Source organism: Phaenicophaeus curvirostris, chromosome 9 (assembly GCF_032191515.1).
Source record: "Phaenicophaeus curvirostris isolate KB17595 chromosome 9, BPBGC_Pcur_1.0, whole genome shotgun sequence".
Classification (NCBI taxonomy): domain Eukaryota; kingdom Metazoa; phylum Chordata; class Aves; order Cuculiformes; family Cuculidae; genus Phaenicophaeus; species Phaenicophaeus curvirostris.
Window position 1 is genome coordinate 6904598 of NC_091400.1, and position 23309 is coordinate 6927906.

At 41.5% G+C, this 23309-nt stretch overlaps 1 protein-coding gene across 2 annotated transcripts; it reads left to right on the forward strand.

Annotated features, from left to right (window-relative positions):
- Window positions 1-354: 354 nt before the first annotated feature.
- Window positions 355-22121, forward strand: TECTB (tectorin beta). 2 transcript variants are annotated; one of them, XM_069863295.1, is made up of 12 exons: window positions 355-466; window positions 10618-10748; window positions 11624-11712; window positions 14250-14440; window positions 14861-15003; window positions 15082-15154; window positions 17573-17676; window positions 17757-17840; window positions 18089-18251; window positions 20214-20283; window positions 21223-21255; window positions 21709-22119. In XM_069863295.1, the coding sequence occupies exons 3-12, from the start codon at window positions 11637-11639 to the stop codon at window positions 21759-21761; spliced, it is 990 nt and encodes a 329-aa protein (XP_069719396.1). In that variant the 5' UTR covers window positions 355-466; window positions 10618-10748; window positions 11624-11636; the 3' UTR covers window positions 21762-22119. The 2 variants fall into 2 exon arrangements, with proteins under 2 accessions (XP_069719396.1, XP_069719395.1); XM_069863294.1 differs by lacking the exon at window positions 355-466 and having other exon boundaries at window positions 8435-10752; window positions 21709-22121.
- The last annotated feature ends 1188 nt before the right edge of the window (window positions 22122-23309 follow it).

Consider the following 23309-nt stretch of genomic DNA (forward strand, 5'->3'; position numbering starts at 1 on the left):
ATGTAGTTTCAAAAAACATTTCAAAATTAGAGCATAATGGCCTAGCAGAAAGAGCTCTTACCACCACAATGGAAAACCACATAACTAAATCATCAGCATGATTGATGTCAGTGGCCTTTAATCCCTATTGTACTTTTTCCAAGCCAGCTAGGACACTTTGTCCAGTATTTTAAATCTAAAAGATAATAACTATTGTAGATAACACAGCCATACACAGCATTTAGACACAAATATCAGGGCATGTCCCTGTGCAAGAACTACATCGGCCACTAGTCAGGGTGCCCCCAACTTTGGCATGGAAGGGCAAATAAGAGATAAGAGGATAAGAGGAGATGCCCCTGCTTGTGGGATGTGTGCAAAATGAGAGGCAAGGACAGTCCGTGCATCAGGGAAGTCTGGGGCAGGTCCCTTTGCACACTGAGCCGTGGAAACCTCCCTGAAGAAAGCAGAGCAATGAAATATGAAGGTACAGTTTCCCTCTTTCTCCTTTGAGCTACTGGGACCTCTGAGCAGCAAAACTGAGGGTGCATCTGACCTCCTCGCTTCACTTCAAGGGACCATAGTTAAACTAAGACTAAAGGGTCCAGGCTGGCTATGACTGCACAGTAGCACAGGTAGCACAAGAGCTTTTATTTCCTTCTCTTTGGATGGTAATGATTAAAATAGCAGATAAAGTGCAAAACCTTTCATGAATAACCTGGGGTCATAACAACAGCTTGGCACCAAAGAACTGTGTTAACTGACCACCATCTACTTCCCAAAACTAATTACCCTCTCCCTGACCACAGAGGTTTCCCTGGCTGATGTCCTCCTGCTAGTGAGAGGAGCAGAGGCAGAAAAACAACCAGGAAACCACCACTGAAACCCTGCACAAAGTGAGGGAGCGTTGGAAGGAAAGATTTACAAACAAAATCTCATGCACAAGAGTATTTAAGTAGCATACGCAAAACCATAAGGTGAGAGACTGTATGAGCATCAGTGTTTGCTGAGCTCAACTAAAGTGGTAACTGAACAGAAGGCTAGTGGGAAAGGAAACATTAAAGGAGGTGTGAAGATGAGAAACCAGCCCACAATCCCAGAAGGTGGCATTACATAGTAACAACTGCAGACAATGTGGTTTTAGTGCCATATTAACAGTTGCAACTACAGAAGGAAAATGAAGACCAGAAAGGAGAGAAATGAGCTGGCACAGGGATTAACAATGCTGGTAGAGAAGGAGACTGAAAGCTTTGAGGTCACTCTGCAACTGGAGATATCACCTGCATTGCATCCTGATTGCTACTTGTTACCAGCCACAAGGTTCAGGCTTGGAAGAGAAATCAAAGATGTCTGGATAATTGAATTCATTTCACTCACATCGGCTGTTCCTGAGTGATGTAGGCTTTGATCTAGCATATTTTAAAATACCAGATAATGAATTATCTACATTACTATATAACCCACATAATTTAAGGAAATTGTGTTTGCCTTCTTATTGTTGCATGTTTGCCATGTTGAAATAACAACACTGAATGATAATTATTATGGATAAGGCAAATAATCAGAACAGGCCAAGGGAAAGCCCAAGAGGTGGGGCAGCACTCAGAGAAGGGCGAGATGTCTTCACCAGATTTCACATGAGTGAGTAAGTCACTTTTCTTTCCTGTGTCATGTGTTGTCTGTTTATAGTACACCACTAACACCATCTCCTGGCCAGTTGGTGCCTGAGGTCAAATCTTCATAAAGGTCTATGAAAGCCTAGAATGAAAGGTATTGAAAACCTAGAAAATATTATCTTTACCATATATAGTATGCATTCATATTCATTGACTTTACATATGCTGAAATAATACCAAAAGAAACCCACAGATTAAGGAGTAGGGTGCAGGCACTCAGCTACATTTTTTTTTCCCAAGCGTTTCCAGCAGGGTGCATCACAATAGTCTGAAATCAGCTTACATTTACAGAACTGACCATTGATTTGGGTATACTTTGTTTGGAGCCCACTGTGGAAAAAAACAAAATTGATACTGAGAAAAGCCTGTGAAAACAGAACCTTTTCCAGTGTTTCAAGTTTAGCACTTTAAACCTTACACACTTTCTGAAACATTGCTAATGATTCTTCATCACCTATTGCTGTCAAAGATTCAGTATTTGCTGTTCTTTTTACTCATTTTTAGATATAGAGAACGTTCAGAGATGCAAAGAATAATTCTTCAATGTTATGTGCTTTTTGGTACAGCCAAACAGTCAGAAGACCTATATCTGCCCAGTTAACATTTACTGAATTTATCCAGCTGTTTTCAAGCATTTAAGACAAGGCTTTGACATCTTCTGATCTTTCAAAATCTTAAATATCTGTAAATGTCCAACATAGCATGTTAACAAGTTACCTTGGAAATCACTCAGGGGTTAATTTTCATATATATCAATTGTGCGAGACACTTTTCATTTCAAAATCATTTAAGAACTGACTCACAACTCAAGGAAAATACCTTCTGAGCTTTGACCATATTTCCAGAAAAATCAACAGAATTAGTAACTTGTATTTTTGCCTCTAAATTAATTCAGGAACAAAGGCTCAACTTCTAATTTTAGCTAATCCCAGAACAAACAAACAGCAGCAGAGCTTCATACGTCATTAACAGCATAATCAATCTAGAGTCTTTGGAACAGTCTGTCCGAGAGAATGCAGTACTTGGAGCTACAGTGGGTTTCTAAGGATAGCAACCCTATGAATCCCTTGGAAGGAAATCAGATTATTGTACTCCTGAGGCATTTTCATAGGAGAAGAGAACTGCAGTGTCATATATCCTGGAATAGCTTGTAGGAAATATTATATGATTGTGTTTTATAATTGCAGACATTTTGCAGATGATCACAGTGCTCTGTTCAGCTAGCTTAGATGGAAATGATGGCTTTTTGCAGAGTGCATACTTCATCCAATTACATTACTGAGAAGACAGAAACAGTCATTTTAAAAGCTAGCAGATAGTACTTACAATCATCATACAAGACAGTCAAATTGATTTTGAGTGAACCAGTGCAACATCAGCTACAGCCCAGTCGAATTAAAAAAAAGGTGCCGATTTTCTCAAACTTGGCATTCAGAGGAAGCCTATGAAAATCTCTGAAGAGCTGTACATGGGCAGTAACACAGCCATCTCTTGCAGCTGGTCTTTGAGTGATCCTCTAAGAAATCCTGTCTTCAAATGGTCAATCAAAAAAGGAAGATCTGTTTTTTATTTGTGATTGGTTGAGTCATAAAGCAACAAGCATATGAATACCTGAGTGCCCAAAGCCTTTAGCCTCGATCATTCTGCTTCATCCCCACTACAAGAAGCCTGTAACATCTCTCTAGTACTATAAGGTGTGGTAAATGGAAAGACCCATCTCAACGCGTATCAGTAGTGTGCTGGTGCAGTTTGAAGAAAACTATATCCTTTAATTAGTCTGAAATTCGGTCTGTTATTTATGGGAAGTCTTGGAAAGTGACCTTTCTGGAGGCTAAATGTACTAAAGGCAATGTCTTGACAAACGGCAAAGGAAAAACTTTGTTTATGGCATCAGAGGAGGAAAATCTACTGACACACACAACTGGCAATGGATTGAGAGTCATCAAGTCATCATTAATAAGCCATAAGGCTTAATGTGAATGGCAAACTGACAAGCAGAAGTTTAGTGCTTTAGGTGGTAGAATAGCCTGTGAGATAAATGTGAGTTCTCTTTTCCAGGAGACATGGGTTGACAGTCCAGGCAATTGTCCTGCAGCTTCCCAGAAAGCTTTTCTCATTCACAGGACAGATCCATTCAAAGTCTGCTTGTATAGCTTCTCTCCAAACTGCTTACTTTTTCAAGGACACAGGGGAAATAAGAACAGTGTGGCCAGCTCAAGGGCCCTACACCGGGCTTTGCCTTTCTGTGGCTCAGTTCCATTATCTGCAAAACAGAGATAATGGTACTATGATTGAGATAAGCATTATTATAATCACTTTACAAGCACAGCGCAAGCAAATTAATAAAGTTACGTTTGATACACGTAGCTCTCAAAGCCACGTAGTTCTTTATGACAAACAGATCCCTTTCACAGCGAGAGAGACTGTCTCCAAGCATGATGCTATCAGCCTGCTGAAAAATCACAAACCCTCAAAAATGAGGACAACACTAATATAATGGATACAGTGTGCTAAGAAAAGTAGGTCTAAGAATGAGCTAGCAGGATTATGTAGCTTGAGAAACCAGAACTGTGATTTTAATCAGCACCTGCTCTTGACAGAAGTGCAGAGAGTTAGGCTTGATTTGAGAGGGCAGAGCTACGCATATTGAAAGATTATTTCACAGGGAAAATAATTGGGTCTTAACTCTTCAAATGATAGGAATAATTGTAAGCATTTCTAGAACCTGGAGTTTTACCAGTATAATCCTATGTGGATCTCACAAAGCAGGTTTATAATTCAGCTGGCTCAGACCATCAGGCAATCAGAAGGTTGGCGTCAGGCTCTGTAACGCAGATACAGGCAGAGGCGTTATGGAGGGAGGAGGAGGATTCCAGGCTCCCAGGGCAATGCAGATTAAAAATCTGAGGAAAGGTTTCTATGATTGGGAATGGGAATGGTTGGAAGCACTTCCAAGCTAGGTGGCTATTGAGTCCTTTGTTGCAATTCTGCATTTTTCCTGCTTCTGAAATGCCTTTATCAGTTTGCCTCTACATTTTTCTTCGATTTTTTTTTCCTTCTTACATACCTATATTTTTAAAATAAGCAGCATGCATTTAGGGTAGTGGTCAATGGAACTGCCACTGAGGGAAGAAATTTGCCTGAATTTTAATGCCTCACTGCACTGCAGTCCTGGTTTTTTTCTGTCAGTCCCTCCATAGCAAAGCACGTAGTCTGGGTGAGCAGCATTATTTACGGCCAACACACCATGGCCAGGAAGAGGCAGAAGATAGACAGATACTACAGTCTCTCTCAAAGTTGTAGTGATGTGACCCAGCCCAAGCCGAGAAACATCTTATTGCTGCAACCTTCCCAACGCTAGTGGGATAACATCCAGAAAAGAGAACATTACTAGAGCAAGAGTAAAGGTTACTGTGTCAGAGCCAGCTGCCAACCTGAGAAGGTTGAACTAATAGGTGACACAAAGAGTCCATTTTGCCTTCTTTCTCACCTTCCTCTTAAAATTCTCCCCACCACCATCCCCCGCCCCACAATGCCAAAAGATCAAGACCTGTTGTTGAGATAACAAGAACTAAAAGGCTTACAAGGTGTTATACAGGACAGCATGGCTGAGATCCAAAAAAGCACTTAGGCAGCTCAGAATCCATTTAGGTGACATTCAGGTGATTCTCAAATGCTGTTCCCTAGCAATATACTTATGCTACAGAACAATTAATCCATATATTCTCAACAGAAAATGCCTGCAGTTCTGCTGTGGCACATACTAAGTGGGACAGAAGAACTGATTACAGCCGAGCCCAGCAGCCGCAACCACACTTTCTTCACGCTGGAGGAGACAGGCCTGGTAGTCATAGCTCTTGCCCAGGATTATGGAAGACCTGATGCAATACTCCTCGCCCTTAGAGCACTTCCACCAGAAGTGCTCTAACTTCTACCTAGACGTTAGCCTTAGGCACTCAAAGAACAATTTGAGGACACTGTGCCGACTGGAATGAGCACGTGTGCCTCGGAGTGTACAGTGGTGCTTAGGCTTGCAAGGCAGGCAAAAAAAGGAATGTCAAGCCAACCAAAGCAGCGTGCCTTGTTGGTCTTAATTGAAATGCCCCCACACAGACATCTAATGCTATTTAAGATGTACCCTGCCTGGCCTCTAGATCCCACTGCAAAAGCGCATAAGACTCAGAGAGGTCTGGTGGCCCAGCTGTGGATATCTTGGCCACCTTACAGCACCTGTTCACGCAAGACACTGCCTCATTTAGGCAAATGAATCAAGTGCCTGGCAAGTTCAGGCATCTCCAAAAGGTGGCAGCCCAGGATGGCTGTAGACACACGTGACCAGTGTAAGTCATCAGCTCCAGTCTCACATGACTTGTTCTACATGTCTCATGCCTTTATTAAATCAAGCCCCATGCCTTTATTAAACCAAGTCCCAAATCTTTATCCTGCATAACCAGCTAGCTCCAAGACAGCCCATTAAAATATACATGAAATAAAACACTTACCCATACAAAGCTTCAAGGAAACTCAGCTGGAAACTGATGTTTTATTCCAAAAGTAGCGAACTCTTAAGCAGCACTTTGCTGGAGAAGCTTCCAAAGAATATTACTCTGAAAACACTGGCAAAGCTTAAACAGCAGCAGGATAAGGCATTCAAATGAACACGAAATATGATTATTTACCTCAGCCACAATTCTGTGCTTAATGAGATTGCTGTGGTAAATGTCCATGTGAATGCCTTGGACAGCAGAAATGTCAAAGGAATGCTTCTTCAGCAGAGCATTTGTGCTCACTCATACCCCAGCGAGGACATGTATCAACAGCAGCACCGTCCTGCCAAGCATATGGCTGCAGGCAATTGATGAAAACTTTGTGATTCAGTGTTGCGTAGTTACACAGACAGACAGGTGATGAGGCTTCAGATCAGAAGACTGTCTCCTCCAGTGGCCAAATCCGCCATCTCTGATTTTTATATGATTCCCTCTTCCATAACACAATTTCCTTTAATTTCCCCTGCTTCTGATTTGTTTTGTGAAGTTATTGAAGAATGTCAGCCACCTGAGGACTTGGGGTGCAGGATGTCTGTGGCTTCCAAGTGCTCTGCTATGCGCCTGCACCGTTCTATCATCTGGTCACAAGGCTGAAAGATCATAGAATAGAATCATAGAATCATTTAGGTTTGAAAAGACCTTTAAGATCAAGTCCAGTTGTAAACCTAACACTACCAAGTCCACCACTAAACCATGTACCCAAGTGCCACATCTACATGTCTTTTAAATATCTCCAGGAACAGTGACTCAATCATACTGAAGTGAGTGACCAACCATGTGCCATGAGTAACTAAATATTGGAAAGGTATTTATTCCATAAAAGGCAAAATAATGCTGAAATGCACATGGCATTTATGTCTTGAGACAATGAGTCTGACCAGCACAGGTCACTGTAGACTTCAGGTCCTGGAGAAGATCGACTGTATGGACACACTGCTACATTTCCAACAGGACTCATCAACTCAGATCAGGTCAAATATGAATGCAGTCACTAGTATTCCAGATTAAGTACAGACGTCTCCATGCCTGTGAGATAGATATGCTCCTTTTCTCAGACAAAACCAAGTATGCCAGGTTTTGGTGTGTGGTTGGAAATATCATCTTCGATACATTGCAGCCTCTAGGTGTGTGTCACCAGACCTCACTCCTCCTAGAAGGAGCTAGCTGTATCCATTGACCCTAACTGCCATGTAAAACCCTTCCAGATAGCTACCAGGCTCTTCAGGTTCATTGTTTTATCCCAAACAATGAAAATTGGATGTCACGATATCCCTTGCAGATTCAAACAGAAGAAGCTCCTTTTCTCCATGTAAGAACCAGACAGTAGATACTTGCACAGCTACCCATCACAATGCAAGGAATAAAGATGGACAGACAAGCTGCCCTTGTAGGTGAAATTCACAATAAGGCCTTCATTTGCTCTTTTTCAAAATCTTTACAGATACTTAGATTGCTGAGATTATTCAATGGGCTTGGAAAGAGTCAGGGAAATGCAACAAACCTCAATGGTCTGCTTTGCAATTTAATGGTTTTCCTTTTTCTGTGTGTGCAGAAACCTAACCCTTCCCCAAGCCTTCACCTTTGATCAGAGCAGGTATCAAATGCTGGTTGGCTTAGGTACATTTTGTGCTGGTTTCTCACACAAATACAAACTACTATACACCAGCTGGCACTTCTGCCAAATTTCTTTCATGGATTTCATTCTGGTTTCTACCTTTCAACTAAAAGGGGTATTATGTACATGGAGACTACTTTTCTGTGAGAAGATAGTGAGAGATTTATTTTCTTTCAAAATTATGGGACTAGATCTATCTTGGAGCCATTCCACTGAAAATCATAGCATTGCATCAATGATAATTTAATTACAGTATTTGCTAAAAATCATCAGAACAAAACTAATCTCTGTTTCAAGAGCTTTATTAATGTTACAGAGAGGTTGACCACTTACATCATTATTAGGAAGGCATTTATGTACCTAATCAAGGTTAGCCAAATATCTTATGCTTCAATTCACCCCTGTGTGGGCAGGCATGAGAAACCAAGTCCAACCCCAAGGCTGAATCTGATCCCTTGAGCTAAAAGAATCAGTTTGTACAATGTTATGAGGCCTTTCTCACGCCCAAAGTCACAAGCTTTCTCCTGCAAGCCTCCCCTTGTTTCTCGGCTACATATGCTTGATAACCTGGCTTCTGGTTCCACACCAAATACATACACACATAGAAAGACAAAAATAAGTTAATGTTTACACAATATATATTCAGAGTTGGGCTTAGGAAGTCAGCCATCAATGCTTCCAGAAGGATTTGGGGTGAGGCTATAAAATAGATGCCTGGAGTTAAATCTTCCTTATTTCAGGATTTCTTATGAGGATAATCCCTAGTTAGGTCACACCAAATAATTTATGAGCTTTGGTTCTTTTTCAGTGGCTTATTCTTTAATTCAATTAAAATAACAACAAACCCTGGCAGAAGGTTTCTATCCATGTGTACATCTTTAAGTAATCTCATTTAATGTGATGGCTTGCAGGACCTGGCTCACAGGAATAGTGGGACCAGGCTATTATGTGCTCTGTATTGCAGTCCTTATGAAGCTTCAGGTCTAGATTCAGGCTTATTATTTCAAACTAAACACAGAAAATTATAGGCTTCTCAATGTTTCTTTAGGGCTTTGGATCACTTTGCAAGAAGCAGAAGTCACCCTAATTACTTATAAATGTTTTCTTATCATTGTAGAGTCACCTGCATAACATCATCACTGGGCAAGAACTAGCTTCCCTCATAAGGCATGGTGTAGTCATGGCCATGCTTTGCTAATGCCATCTGGTTCAAGATACTCCTTGCAGTCTCAATTTAGAGCAGTGAATGCTCTCATGAATATGCCCATAAACCTCATCCACAGGAGCACCACAGGATGGCTGAAAGCTCATTGTGTAACATTTTGGTTAGGGTGAGGGCTACTGTGCTCTTCCACCCCACTCCCTCATCCCTCAGAAAATCCAGACTAATGATAACTGATACAGATTGACTACTGCGTAACCCCTGTATGTCAAAATTTTTTTGGCAGAAGACAAATGGATGCACAAGCTCCTGTCACAGGTGAGGCAGAATGAGGTTCTCCCCAGAATCATAGAATCATAGAATAATTAAGGTTGGAAAAGACATCTAAGATCATCCAGTCCAACCATCAGCCTGACACCACCATGCCTACTAAACCATGTCCCAAAGTGCCACATCTACATGTTCCTGTAACACCTCCAGGGAAGGATATTTCACCACTTCCCTGGGCAGCCTGTTCCAATGCTTCACCACTCTTTCAATAAAGCAATTTTCCCTAAGAGCCAATCTAAACCTCCCCTGGTGTAACCTGAGACCGTTTCCTCTCATCCTATCACTTGTTACTTGGGAGAAGAGACCATCACCCACCTTGCTACAACTTTGTTTGATGGAGCTGTAGAAAGAGATGAGGTCTCCCCTCAGATACCAAAAGCTTCTCTGAGGAGCCCCATAGGACTGGGTCCCACAGGCAAGGTCAGAAATATCCTGTGTTTTGTGACTCAAGACAGATATGAGCATAAGCAGCTCAACAGCACATGTGCCCAAAGTTGAGGCCATGCCAGTTTACATAGCAAGACTGTTTACAACCCTCATTTTTTATGCAGGTATTTAAAACAGCAGCAGCATATCCAAGTCTTTTTTCTGGGCCTATCACTAAAAGGTAAGGCAAACAGGATGTAATAGGTCACCACAAAATCTTACCAGCTGACCAAGACTGTCATACAGCAGCCACATGACAGATGGTCATATGCAGAGAAAAATTGTTTCAGTTTTCCATGTAATGGCCAATTTTACACATCATACAGTGTAATTGTTAATGTATATTATGTAGTCTCATATGCACAAAGTATTAGGTACGATGATTACATAGTATAATACTTAGGCTTATGAAAGATCCTACCTGAACTCTGATTACATGCCTGTGCACTTTTACAAAATATAAGTAAAAAAACAACGCCAAAGGTGTTACATTACTTTTGTCTACTTGCATGCCACAAAAGGATGACATTATCACTAAGCTGTTCAAGACAGGTGTCTGATTCCTATAAACACATTTTCACTGAATTGTAGAAGGCAGCTGTGGCTTCACCTCTGCACAAATTCCAAATTTGCCTGGTTAACTTAGGAAACAAGAATTTTGTACCAGTTTTATACACTCAGCAAGTTTCTGCTCAATTTTTTTTTTTTCAAGATCTGTAAAAAGCCACCATAGAAAAACTTCTCAAAAATCCAATAGCAGCAATACAGTCCCATCTAGGGGAAAGAGGACTGCTTTTCTATAACTCTTTTTTTTTTTTTCCCTCCCACACTGGACAATACTGGCGGGTTGAGATTTAACTAGAGATGGGCTCCTTTTACAAGATTGCTTATATAAAGCGAAGATAACACCACCTGGGTTCATTTGAAAGAGGACATCTTGGGAAGAGCTGACAGCACAGCCATTGGAATGAGACTGGAATGAAAATCTGAAATACTTGGCCCCTTTCTGTCTCGTAGGTATACTTAATTTCTTGTAGAATGCATAGGATTATAATTAGAAGGAATTGTCACTGAAATGTACTGTATGAGCCTTTTATAAATATATATTTTTAAATAGAGACTGAATGAAAATACTGAAATTGATTGGTTTTGTTGGAAATACTCAATTAGAAAGATTCTTTGCTTTACCTAAATGATATTTGTTACTTCTGACAGTCTGCTAAGTGATGTGTGTGAAGGCAGACACTGAAGTGTGTCTACAAATGGAAAAGAAGAGAACTCCGGTCCCAATCCCACAGGCAGTACATGCTTCTCCCTCTGGAAACAATTTGCATGTTTGACACCTGAAGTGGAAATGTAAATTACTGCTATGTATGTTTTCCTAAAAACTCAACATGTAGCAGTAAAAAAGAAAATGCATAATTTAGCAAAACTGAGCTACATGAGGTCAGGATTATATAGAAGGGTACTCACCACCACAGAGAATAGTTTCAGCATTAAATTTATAAGCACGATATGTATGTTATTGCATCATATTTCTTCTAGTAAGTTCTATTCCCTCTTTTCAGACCACATTGTTTCAGTTACATTTGTTTATACTAACACTTTAGGTTTAGATTCTTTACAAGAATAAAGAAAACCTAGAATAATTAAAACCTACCACTCAACTGAAATCATATAATTGTCACAATAGTGACCCAGCAATAATAATGGTCTTGGAAATATTTTTCCTGTAGATGCAATTAAGTTGGGCGACAGTATCAGTAATGTTACTTGTTTCTCTGTGCAAGATCATTTTTAACAGCTACAGTTTCAGGTCTGCAGTCACTGCACTGTTTTTATTTCCAATTTCAAATACAATTTCAGCTTTTATTCCCTGTGTCCTCAGATCATTGCAAGAAATGGTGACTCTCACTATTTATCTGCTGGTCATCTTGGCTCGAGCTCTTGCAGGGCCTTGCAGTCCAAATAAAGCAGGTAAAATAACTTCAGTGTCTTATGATCTCCTCTTGTAATTAAGATTTTGTCTATTTAGAAGTGGAAAAGTTTTTCTTCAGAAAGTTAAATTGTGGGTGCTGGAGAGCTAATCCTTACATTTATTTTATTGATCTACTTTCAGCTAGCACTTTAAAGCACGTGCCATTAAAGCCCTAGCCCCGCAGAGAACTAGGCACGTGCTTAAATTTGTGCAATAACCATAAATGATCATAGTGCAATAAAATTAAGCACAAGCAGAATGCAGGCAGAACATGACAAAGCAAACAACATCAATTAGATATTTGCTGCACTAGCACAGGCTAGATGCAGCAGATCTTTGCTGCCCAAGCTGGGCTTTAGTCCCACCGACTGCAATTAAAAACTGACGTAGATGAAGATGATGGGCTGAACTCCTGAGCCACACTGCTATAGTAAAGAAGAAAAAGCAAAAATAATGGAAGGTGAAGCTCTAATTGCACACTGATTTGTGCCTAAAAAATCAAATGATCTAGTGCCAGACAGACTTGTAATGTAGAATTTACTACAATTAAGAGAGGCTCTTTAGAAATGTGTTGGAATGTGCCTTGATGTAGAGAGTATACTTTGTATGTGCATGACTGGTGTCAGACTACTGTCAATAATTTCATGATACATCGTAAGCATTTGGCCCTCTAGCCATTTATTTCAGTACCCTCATTTGCACAAGCCGTGTCTCTGAACTGCAGGAATTTTCATAGCTATAAAGTTGCCAAAGTTACAAATCTGAGAATCATCACAAGCAGAATCAGCCTGCTGTGCTGAAGGCTTGTTGACCATAAAGGAGCAAGTTGTTAAGGTTGACTTTCCTAGAGTATTCCATAACAGACAAAGAAAGGCTGTATAATGAGGCTTTTATCATGCTAATAAGTGTGTCAAGGACTTTAGAAAAATGAATTGAATCATTCCAGGCAGGATTTCTTTTTTTCTGACTGTAGTAACTGGAAGTCTTTCTCAATTTTCAGGTCATGATTGGTTAGTCATTATTTGCCCTTTAAACTCCTATCAGACTTTCAAATGAGGGGAGACCTCATTGCTCTCTACAACTACCTGAAAGGAGGTTGTAGAGAGGAGGGTGCTGGCCTCTTCTCCCAAGTGACAGGGGACAGGACAAGAGGGAATGGCCTCAAGCTCCGCCAAGGGAGGTTTAGGCTGGACATTAGGAAAAAATTGTTCACAGAAAGGGTCATTGGGCACTGGAACAGGCTGCCCAGGGAGGTGGTTGAGTCACCTTCCCTGGAGGTGTTTAAGGCACGTGTGGACGAGGTGCTACGGGGCATGGTTTAGTGCTTGATAGGAATGGTTGGACTCGATGATCCAGTGGGTCTCTTCCAACCTGGTTATTCTATGATTCTATGATTCTATGAAATTCACACTGCTTTATTTTCTTTGAAATATGTCCAATTCTGCTGTCGTGAAGCAATCAGTCTGTATGTTATGATGTTCAATATTCATGCTTGTATTAGCAATCACTGTGTTTGTAAACATACAGCACTGCTACTAACCATCACTGTTAACAGTCATAGAATCATAAAATGGTTTGGGTTGGAAAAGACATTAAAGATCATCCATTTCCGATCCCCCTGCCATGGGCAGGGACACCTTCCACTAGATCAGGGCCCTCAAAACCCCATCCAACCTGGTCCTGAACACCTGCAGGGATGGGGGCTTCACCACCCTCACGGTAAAAAATTTCTTCCTAATATCTCATCTATATCTCCCCTATTTCAGCTTAAAACCATTTCCTCACACCCTGTTCCTGAACTCCCTGATAAAGAGTCCCTCCCCAGCTTTCCTGTAGTCTTTTTTAAGTACTGGAAGGCTGATACAAGGTCTCCCCAGTGCCTTTTCTTATCTAGGCTGAACAACCCCAACTCTCCCCGCCTGTCCTTGTATGGGATGTGCTCCATCTCTCTGATCAACTTTGTGGCCCTTTCAATTAATTTTTAGATGTTAGCTTTTATCTTCAGAATTGTAAAAATTCAGTTTGCACTGGTGCTGCAATGCCAGCGCAAGGAAAGAAAAGGAAAAATATCTACTGTGGCCTAGATCTAACACCGCCACGAAAAGGTGCCAGTCTACCGGAGTATAACAAACAACTTCACCAATTTTTACAGAGTCAGTGGTGCTACAGAAGCCAGCTCTGCAGCATAAAGTAGTAGAGCAGATTTCAGTGCAGCTATTTTTCATTTCAAGTCTCTCAGCAGTGGCTGTGCTTCTTAGTCAGCTATTCCAAAAAGATAAAAAAATTACACGAAGTTCTGCATTGATTTGAAGGCAAAGGCTAAAATCCTTCAGGAAGGACAGAATTTAACAACCGCAAGGTGAGTTTTGAATAGCACACGCTATCCTGGTTCCTCAGCTGCTCGCATTGGGGAACCTTCCAGCACCCATCTCTGCTCACAGAAGTTTAATCCCAGTGGAAAGCTGGTGTGCAGACCTACCTCTTTGAAAGAGAAACATCACTGAACATCGCTCTAAGTGCATTATTTTCCTTTCAGATGTAATTCTGGTATACTGCTATCCCAAAACCATCATTACCAGAATTCCAGAGTGTCCTTATGGATGGGAGGTTAATCAGCTGGCACTTGGAGGTGTTTGCTACAATGGGATCCATGATTCGGGATATTACCAATTCATAATCCCAGACCTGTCACCTAAAAATAAATCATACTGTGGGACACAGTCAGAGGTAAGACTCTCAAGGTCAGTGTTTCTGAACTGGACTCTGAAACTGGCTGGACTCATTTGAGATCTCAAGTCCCGTTTGTTTCAGCTTGGAGTGGGTTTTAAGTATTAAAGGAAAGAGGAGGCAGACTCCAATATCAGGGAGAAGGAAGAATCAAATAGCTGTGCTTTACATCTACAGGGAAAATACTCCCAGACTTAGTGATATTAGTGTGTTAGTTGCCCATTTGCACCTGTAGTACATGGAACTTAGACCTAGTGAGGCATGTATATAGGCAGCACAGCACATACAGCTACAAAAACACATTTCAGTGGGGGTGATGTTTTATCACCAGATTGAGCCTTCACATGTCAAAGTACTGAGTTGTTCCTGATACCTCAAAGACTTAGTATGACCTGTATGTCTCTGTCTCGTCATCTACAGTTCAAGAACCCTGTTTATCACTTCTACAATTCCATCGTCTCCAATGACTCCTCAATAATTGTGAAGAGTCAGCCTGTGAATTACTCATTCAGCTGCACATACAATGCCAACTACCTGGTGAATCAGGCTGCCTTTGATCAAAGGTATGTCTTCTGGGAATGCTCCTCACCCTGTTTTCAGCATCGCATCTCACTCATACAAAAACTTTGTTATATCCTCAGGGTGGCCACCGTTCACGTGAAGAATGGGAGCTCCGGCTCATTTGAAAGTCAGTTGTCCCTCAACTTCTACTCCGTAAGTGCTCTTGGCCACCCAGCTTTTCCATACCTTCCACAGGCTTCAGCCTAATAGCTGGAATAAAAGGGCTGCTGCTTCTAACTTCTGTGTGTCACAGAGCACGTTGCTAGCCTGGAATAGATAATTACTGCGGCGTTTGCAGGGGTCCTTGTTTCTGGTGATTAACAGGAATATACTTAAACTGAACAGAGCAGACACATGCCAACTATTCTTTTAATCCCTCCAAATCAGGCAGATATTTCCTCTGAGAGGCACATTTCTGACATGCTGACAGGTTTTATAAGAAAAAGCAAAACTTTTTTGTAGTCCCACTCAAAGAGCAGCAGGCATCTGCAGGCATCCCTGCTATGGCACAGTCTTTATAGATACAGCAAAACTCCATGAATTTCTCTTGCAGATTGCTTCCTGGTCCTCTCACCCAACAGATATTTCCTGTTCCCAAGAGATCTTTGGGTCATGCTGGAATTTTGTTGCCAAGAAAATATCATCCCTGTATACAAACCAATCTTTTGAACCATCCCTCTCCTCCCCACAGCTCCGCTGTGCTGCTGGAGCAACCAGCCCTTGATCCTGCCTGGAGTCTTTTTTCCACAAAGCACAGTCAAAAGCACCAAAGCCACCCCTCTACTTTAGCAGAGCTAGAAAAAGAACAACTAAAAGAACAACTAATAACATACTATGTTAAATTTAATGGGCAGGGAGAGGGAATATTTAACACAAAGTGGACTGATGGAAATCTCTCACTCAGCACACTGAATTTGGGACACCATCGATCACTAAACTGATCACTAAGATGAAGTGCTTAGGGATATGTTTTAGTAGTGGACAGGTACTGTTGAGCTTGATGACCTCAAAGGTCTTTTCCAACCTAGTGATTCTATGAGTCTAAACATTTTGGCAGCCTTGTGATATGAAAACCCACACGGTCTTTTTTTTTGCTGATTTATGGCACATTATATGCCACTGGCAAGGTCCCAGGAGGTACCACACTGTTCTTGTCAACTCCTGATGGAATGGCTGCAAAACCAAATGACAGGCAGCAAGCAATGATCTCTGGTACTTTTTTTTTTTTGCCAAATAACTATTTTGTTCTAATAGCCATGGGGCACACAGGAATCAAGGAGGGAGCAGCTGAACTGTTAATAATACACTTTCCCACTGAGCACAAGTACAGAACAAGCTCAAATAACTCCTTTGTTATTTTGTTCGCATTATCATCGGAGACAAAACATTAAATTCCATGAAATGTTCCTTTTTTTTTTTTTTCTGGCAAAATTACCCTAGACCCTCAACACTGAAATTCATTATGAAGGAAAGTAAGATAGTACCCTAGAACAGTGTAGAGCAATAGAGTTTGGAACAAGAAACATTATACCAGGTTCAACTCACTTTAGCACAAAGACTGATAAGAGTTTTACAGCAGTACTTTTGCAAGATCTCTCCTCTGGGAGAAATCTTTGGTTAAACGAAAATTTCTCAGGGCACTTAACAGCCATGGATCACTAATCTAAACACGGCCTTGTTCCTAAACTTCAGTGCATCCAATCTATCAGATGTTGCAGTGGGAACACTGTAGTGCTTCACAGCCACCTTGCCATGTAGGCAACGAAAGGTATGTAAGAAAATCAATACCAGAGAACTGAGCAAGAACAGCAGGGAAAGACACTCCAACAGCTCTGGAACTATGTATGTCTAAATTCTGCTGCATAGATTTAACAAAGTAACCCAATGCTATGACTAAACATGTTATTCTTTATATAGTTCCAGTGCTAGCTTTGTTCTAATCTTACACAATAAAAAGCATTGGGGTTTAAGGTATGTACTTCAGTGTATTTGTAACCAAATTTTCTCACCTGAGCATTACACGCTGCATTACTTCTATGAGGCTGGCTTTTGAGTGGGCAGATGACTATAGTCGGCAGAGCTCTTTCATGCTCTCACCTTGCTGGCCACCACAAGCATAGATCATAGAGTGCTGAACCTTCGCTTAAGGGCAAGTGATTTCTGCTCATCTTCATACTTTTGCCCTGACACGTGGCCTTCTCCCAACCTCATTCCAATTCCATACAGTCATCTCCAGTTTTTCACTCCCACCAGCTTCCCCCACCACTTCTGCTGTATCAGAAGCAACAGCAAGCTTCCTTCTCACCCAGGCTGTGATAACAACACACATCACAATCCAAATATCATCAAATTCTGTTACTTGTTTTCATTATAGGTCAAATATTAACAGAAAGATTTTTAAACACCATCTTGGGCTTGGAACAGTCCTACTACTGAGTGTAGAGTATGGAGCTTGGAGGTGATAAGAAGTTAGACTTTTGGAGTCCATCTCTCCAGAGTTGTCTGAAGTTGCCTTATTCTTTACTTCACGTTACTAGTAACATACGATGCTTTTCTCTTTGTCTTTGAAAGAATGCCAAGTTTTCAAGTATAAAAGAAGCCCCTTTCATCGTTGAAACATCAGAAATTGGTTCTGACATATTTGCTGGAGTGGAAGCTAAGGGCTTAAGCGACAGGTAGGCAAGTGAAGGAGTAATAATTAATAAATGGGCAATCGTGACATTCCTTGCTAATCTGCTAATTTGTGTCTCTGCAGGTTCAAAGTTGTTCTCAACAACTGCTGGGCAACTCCCTCCTCTGAGTATTTCTACCAAATCCACTGGCCTCTGATCACCAAGGGGTAGGTACTGGTGGGACTTTGGGGAGCACCTCTGCCCAGCCCAGCAGATGACAGAAAGCCAGGGGCTGGGGGATGAGGCAGGCAAAAGAGAAGCTGACCCATAGCAGGACAAATGCATCCTGCAACCTCAGGATGAGGCAGGCAAAAGAGAAGCTGACCCATAGCAGGACAAATGCATCCTGCAACCTCAGGAGATGTTTAACTCAAGCCATGGAGGCTCTAACACTACTTCTCCATACACAACACAGATGTGCCACAGACAACTCCATCCTTGTCCATGAGAATGGGAAAACGAGCAGGGCGACATTCCAGTTCAATGCTTTCCGCTTCCGTAACATCCCCAAGCTGTCCAAGGTCTGGCTGCACTGCGAGACGCACGTCTGTGACAGCGAGAAGTTCTCCTGCCCCGTGGTAAGGTCACTATCCCAGAGGAAACACATAGTGCTAAATTTAGACAGAGGATTTCAAGACCTTCTGGAGGGCGTGTTGTGTGCAGAGCCAGTGCCAGAGCTGTCAGTAGATGGAGCCACACAATGCATGATTCCCAGCGGCCAGTCATACACCCCAACCCCGGGTCATGCCACAGGCACTCTCTGCGACATTGGGCAACTTGTTTAAATGTATTGGGAAATTAGGTAGCCATTTAAAAAATTCAGTCCTTGTCAATATCCTAGACCACAGCCTCGTCTGACAAACAACTACAGCTAACAGAAAGCTGAAAAGATGGAAAAAGTAGAGCTTTTTCCATTTTACCAAATATCTTGGTGCTGAGGGCACCCTGCGTGTGGAGGGAGCCTGGCTCAAAGCCCATCACTGGCTGAACCAAACCTCCCAGTAGACCTTCTCAGGGAAAGTCCTCTCCGCTATCCTGCAGTGCTGCAGTAAGTTACTGCTCTTGCAATGATCCTATTCTGCATGAAATACATAAATTGTCACTGGAACGGGAGCTGAGGTCAAAAGTAAGTTCCTGTGACCTGAGGCTGGGGTGCTATACAGGCACATTATTTATCATCAGGAGGCACGCACTGCTCGCAACTGATACAAAGATGACAGTTACTAAAATGTCTTTCTTTAAAGACTTCTTGCTCCCTCCTTCAGCAGGTCAAAGCTTCACTATTCTTTCTCTTGTGCACTGAATATGCAATTGCTATAGAATGAAGTCAAATTGTATTTAACCTGAAATTAAAGCCCAAAATACTCATTGGTCAACACACTTCTGTTTCAGCAAGAAATATTTCTTGCTGGAGAAAAGAAAGCATCACTTTTAGTCAAACCAACTTATCTTTCGAAACCCTTTCTCAGTCCAGAAGCCAAATTGAGGTAACAATTTATTACCCAGCCTCAGCGCTAAGCAGGGGACACTGATCGGTGCAAAATCTGCACACTTGATAAAATTGCAGTGTTTGGAATTCTAAGTTTCAAAGGCAAAACAAAAAAACCCTCTATCGTTTGCTTTTAAAGATTTCTTAAACTTTTACGCAAACACAGACAGGGGTTAAAAGAAAACACAAACCCAGTACTCTGTATCCACATTTCTGACAGTGTTGCCAAACATCTACATCATCCTCACAGGCACAGGGTGGAATTCCTTCCTCACCCTCCAGCAAAGGATAATTTCTTTAGCTAACATCCCTTGAGTCCACTTCCAACCCCAAAATGCAGCTGGTGGTCTGCTGCAATTAAGGTTGAGCCATGCTGGGGGACTGTGCTTACAAGCAAATCACAACCAGAATTGCCACACACTGAGTTTGGAAAAAACAATGCCCACAGCTGGGGATCTGCGACGATCAGGGGATGGACAAGGACCTTTAATCTATAGGGCACTGCCTCCAATATAGATCTTGTCAGCTGTGACAGTGTCATTAGCGCTGGACATGAGATGATCTATATGGAAGTGATACGGTGCTTCCTGTTTCTGCCCCATGGTAAACAATTATAATTAGCAATAAACAACAACAGAAGCCTTCAGAGAGGTCACAGGTTAAATAGATGGAGCTCAGCTCCCCCCTTCCTACTTGACAGGAGGGTTTTTTGAGGCAGTGTGGAAAGGGCAGCCCAGGAGGACCTGTGATTAGCAAGCAGACATTCATTTGGGCTCCTGCCATCTCACAAATGAAGAGAGCACTTACACTGACAGTCGCTGTAAAGGCTGTGGCACATCAAAACTCTCAGAAAATACACTGTGAAGACTCTTTGAACTTCTCTTGCATGAAAATCTCCAGTAGTTACAGGGGAAAAAAAATCTCAAGAAAATATGCAGCCATACTGACACAGATTTAATTTCCTTGGTTGCCCACGTGAGAGCTGGGTTTGGATTTTCTAATTATTTTTAATTTTTTTGATGTACATGGCTTTCTTCTCTGATCTCTTGAGACATGTGACAAACGACAACAGCGCATGGAACAAACTGGAGGTGTTTTAGTGGTGGAGATCACCGTACGCAGTAAGTGACTGGGGTTTTGGGTGTTTCTCCATCTGGGAAGCAACAAAGCTTGGAACAGCCAGCAGCTCACAGCAGAGAAACAAGCAGAGCCCAACCCTTCTGTCTGAGCCCTTTCTGCCCAGGCAATAGGAGTCTTGAACAGAAACTTGTCACCTCAAGGTGCAGGGCTCTGGCAGAAGAGCTCAGTGAAACTCTCCTCATTTACAAAGTGAGTAAAGACATGCATTTGGCATTAATGACGAATGGCCAAACCACTTACACACCAAGTTAGCAACGTAAACTCTGTTCACCTGCATCTGACCTCGGCAACAGCCCAGACAAGCTCTGATAGATTGCACTTGAGTGGGAGGGAGGTCAGGCATAGGAGTAGCAGCAGTGCTTTTCTTTACACTGTGGGTTGGTAATTCAACATAACCACAACTCTGGCAGGTTAACCTTTCATGCGTATCCCTCCCGATACACTAATTGGATTGCTATCAGATTTTCCCATCATAAAGCAATGCCTGCTTCCTCTTACTGCTGCCTTCTGGAGGTACCAGGAATGCCTCCCTGGTTTAATTCTGCAGATTCAGCACATCTTTTGAAACAGGTCCTCAGAACACAGTATGCCTATATCATGTTTTCACTAGAAACTCCCTTTATACTAGTTCAACAACTACATTGACACCAGCCCAAAAGCCAATCTAAAATTACAAATACACATAGAGCAGCATTATTGCAATTCAGTATGTTGGACCAGTAAAACTCCATTTATTTTAGAACAGAAAAAAACTGAGGATTGTTTTATAATTTCAGACAGTAAAGCTGAGAGGAAGAAATACCCAGAATTTTAAAATGTGGGAAATGTCACCTGTTATACTTTTACAAAGCACACTGGTGTACTTTGCCCTATTTTAAACGTGCCATCCCAATGTTATCTTTTTCTCTTCTTTTACACAGGCAAAGGTTTATCCAGATTTTACACTCTTTCAGGTAAAGAGCAAAGTATGACAATGACAATATCAACTCCAAATGTGTACTTGAGTGACTCTGTCAACATAAAACCCAGAGCTCAAAGGAAGACCTGGTAAATTTGAAAGAAAGGGAAATATTTCAAAATCAAATATTATTTTTCAGTGTTATATACTTCAATTTCTTACTTTTGGCACACTCCTCACTCTGGACTGTGAAATCATACCAATAACTTCTACTACAGAACATTATTTTGGTTTTACACCCTCTTCCCAAAAAGGAACAAACGTGTTGCCTTAGAGCATTTGCATTTGGAGTAGGTTTGAAGTAGCCTATTCAAAGCTTATTTGTTAAAGCTTCATATGGTGACAGAGCCACATTAGGGACATGCAGTTACATTGATGGGGGTGGGAAGAGAAGGTGAAAGGCATCTGACAGTGAAGTACTCTCATTTAATCTGTGTTTTTCTTGCAGATATCATCTTCCACCTACTCTTTGCAATTGGATTTTGTGCTGTTTTATTATAAAATGCAGTGCAGCTGTGCCTCTCAGCTTTCCCCACTCCTGTTTGGAATGGACTGCTTTACTACAGATGTTTATTTTACAAAGGAAAAACGAAACTCACAAAAATATCCTTGTGCACCATTTTACCAGATAAATAAAACATTCCATGATCTTTGGGCCTTGAATATTGGAGAATTCCAAACCAGATTTGCCTCTCCCCAGTCTCTGCAAGCATTTTAAACTAGCAAAACCCCAAGGGTTATGTATTTTACCAATGCCTTCTTTTAAAGAGTTGTGATGCCAACAGTACTTGTTTCTATAAGGAACATAGAGATATGCAAACTCAGCTTTTTTCAAACACCAGATTTCCCTCCAGGGGGGCCTCTTCCCTGTTAGTCTCAGTGTGGTACCAACCTCCCCTCCAGGCCAGGTCTTGCAAGGTCCTGTGAAGCCTTTGAACAAGATGAAAACTAACCTAACCTTCCAAGGATGAGAGAAAAGGATGCTTTTAATGTAGCAATAGTTAGAAGGTCCTCAGAATTAATTACCTGACATTCCTTTCTTGCTTCTGAGCATTGTCAGCATCAATCGGCTGGGTTGTGTACAACACATGCTGAAGTAGGTACAGCCCTGTTAGGAGTAGGGTGTCTTGCTGACTGGACAGGTTCAGTCCTGGGTGCAAATTATGCACATCTGAAGTTGGAAAACCAGCTAATGAGCTTTACACTTCCTTGGAGACATAGCTGGTGCCAGATACAACAGGCTCCAGGTGTTAGCTCTGCATCAGAGTAACAACAGCTCTTAAATAGCTCTGAGAAGTCACTGGAAAGGGAAATCATGATTTCTAACGAGCAGGAAATATCAGGGCATGAGACAATTTCTCTTCAGGAGTGATGGTAGGTTACTTACTGACTCTTGAAAGTGTAAGAAACATTCCTAGGCCTTTGCATGAAACTTTTAGGATCCTAAAGTGAAAAAGAGAGTGACTACAGCTGTTACATCTCCTACTAATGAACACAATGGGTGTACCTGTGACTGTACATACTGCAGCATAAGCATATTATAGAATTTTTGCTATTGGTTTTAGAGAGGAAATCTCTTGAATAATTCAATTAAATTAAGGATTTTAAGCTCACTATTATTTTTGAAACCTCACCATTATGAAGATAATGCTTGGCTAGAAGACCCATACATTACAGCCACAGTTTCTAAATACACAGAGATTTGTCTTATCATTGCTCCTCTAGGTGTAATCTCAGTCCATATGCATTCAGAAGTAACTGAGAAAAACAAAGCTGTTTAGAAGCTGAAAGGATAGCAGACTGTATTCAGCCTGCAGAAAAGCGGTCTATCCTGCTGCTGTGCATTTAGCCTTTACACACAACAGAGGGCACTCTCTTGACAGAATTGTCTGATTCAGGCAGACAAGACTTAGAAGAAACTGTCACTTCGAAGATGTTAACCTATCACTTCGAAGTAATTCTCAGTAGTACAAATTTCAAAAGCAGAGCGGAGCTATTGAATATCTTGTGCACCACAGAACACTTCGATCAGATAATGACCCTGCAGGT

Bases quoted from the DNA above. Each gene is read 5' to 3' on its own strand.
- TECTB (XM_069863295.1), top strand. From the start codon at position 11,637: ATGGTGACTCTCACTATTTATCTGCTGGTCATCTTGGCTCGAGCTCTT. The intron at 17,677-17,756 runs GTAGGCAAGTGA...GTGTCTCTGCAG, and splicing joins GCTAAGGGCTTAAGCGACAG to GTTCAAAGTTGTTCTCAACA. The intron at 17,841-18,088 runs GTAGGTACTGGT...TACACAACACAG, and splicing joins TGGCCTCTGATCACCAAGGG to ATGTGCCACAGACAACTCCA.